At 42.2% G+C, this 1222-nt stretch overlaps 1 protein-coding gene across 1 annotated transcript; it reads left to right on the top strand.

Moving 5' to 3' along the window:
* Positions 1-957, top strand: LOC102538071 (olfactory receptor 13C2). The gene has a single exon (XM_006219930.2). It carries the CDS (start codon positions 1-3, stop codon positions 955-957), a length of 957 nt encoding a protein of 318 aa, XP_006219992.2.
* Positions 958-1222: the final 265 nt, after the last annotated feature.

The following is a 1222-nucleotide window of genomic DNA, read 5'->3' as shown; positions in this document are numbered from 1 at the left end:
ATGGAATGGGAAAACCAAACAGTTCTGGTGGAGTTCTTTTTAAAGGGACTTTCTGGTTACCCAAAGCTTGAACTACTCTTTTTTGTGCTAATCTTAATGATGTATGTGGTCATCCTTCTGGGCAATGGCACCCTTATTTTAATCAGCATCTTAGACTCTCATCTTCACACCCCTATGTACTTCTTCCTGGGGAACCTCTCCTTCTTGGACATCTGCTACACCACCACCTCCATTCCCTCCACGCTTGTGAGCTTCCTCTCGGAAAGAAAGACCATCTCCTTCTCTGGCTGTGCAGTGCAGATGTTCCTTGGCTTGGCCATGGGGACAACAGAGTGTGTGCTCCTGGGCATGATGGCCTTTGACCGGTATGTGGCTATCTGCAACCCTCTGAGATATTCTGTCATCATGAGCAAGGATTCCTATGTGCCCATGGCGGCTGCGTCCTGGTTTGCAGGGCTTGTCAACTCCACAGTACAAACTGCATTTGTGGTACAGTTGCCCTTCTGTAGAAATAACGTCATCAATCATTTCTCCTGTGAAATTCTGGCTGTCATGAAGCTGGCCTGTGCTGACATCTCAGGCAATGAGTTCATCATGCTTGTGGCCACGACATTGTTCATATTGACACCACTGTTGTTAATCATTGTTTCTTATACATTAATTATTCTCAGCATCCTCAAAATTCGCTCTTCTGAGGGGAGAAGCAAAGTCTTCTCTACCTGCTCAGCCCATCTGACTGTGGTGATAATATTCTATGGAACCATTCTCTTCATGTACATGAAGCCCAAGTCTAAAGAGACATTTAATTCAGATACCTTGGGTGGTACTGACAAACTTATATCCATGTTCTATGGGATTATTGCACCTATGATGAATCCTTTAATCTACAGTCTTAGGAACAAGGACGTGAAGGAAGCAGTAAAACTATTCCTGAGAAGAAAAATTTTCAATAAGTAATCAGAAAGGGACAGGTCACAATGTAGAATCAACTAGGGAAACCAAAGAGTCACATAGGTTCTTGCTGCTGTGTCCAATTTCTCTCTCAAAACTCTCAAGCTCTAAAATACTATGTTTTGGTGCAGTGCAGAATGAAAGTAAGTAAATGTCAGTGTTTTAGGAATCAATGATTATAGTTCATTGTTTTTGAAGAGCTGATTGTGAAGGACAGTAAAGGGATAATGTAATAGGAAGAGAGTTTCAGACAGGAAAAAGTTACACTAGT

The sequence above is a fragment of the Vicugna pacos genome, chromosome 4, assembly GCF_048564905.1.
Source record: "Vicugna pacos chromosome 4, VicPac4, whole genome shotgun sequence".
Lineage (NCBI taxonomy): Eukaryota > Metazoa > Chordata > Mammalia > Artiodactyla > Camelidae > Vicugna > Vicugna pacos.
This window is presented reverse-complemented; position numbering and strand designations above follow the sequence as displayed.

What these genes read in the sequence shown, in the direction of transcription:
- LOC102538071 (XM_006219930.2), top strand. Translation starts at nt 1, where the DNA reads ATGGAATGGGAAAACCAAACAGTTCTGGTGGAGTTCTTTTTAAAGGGA.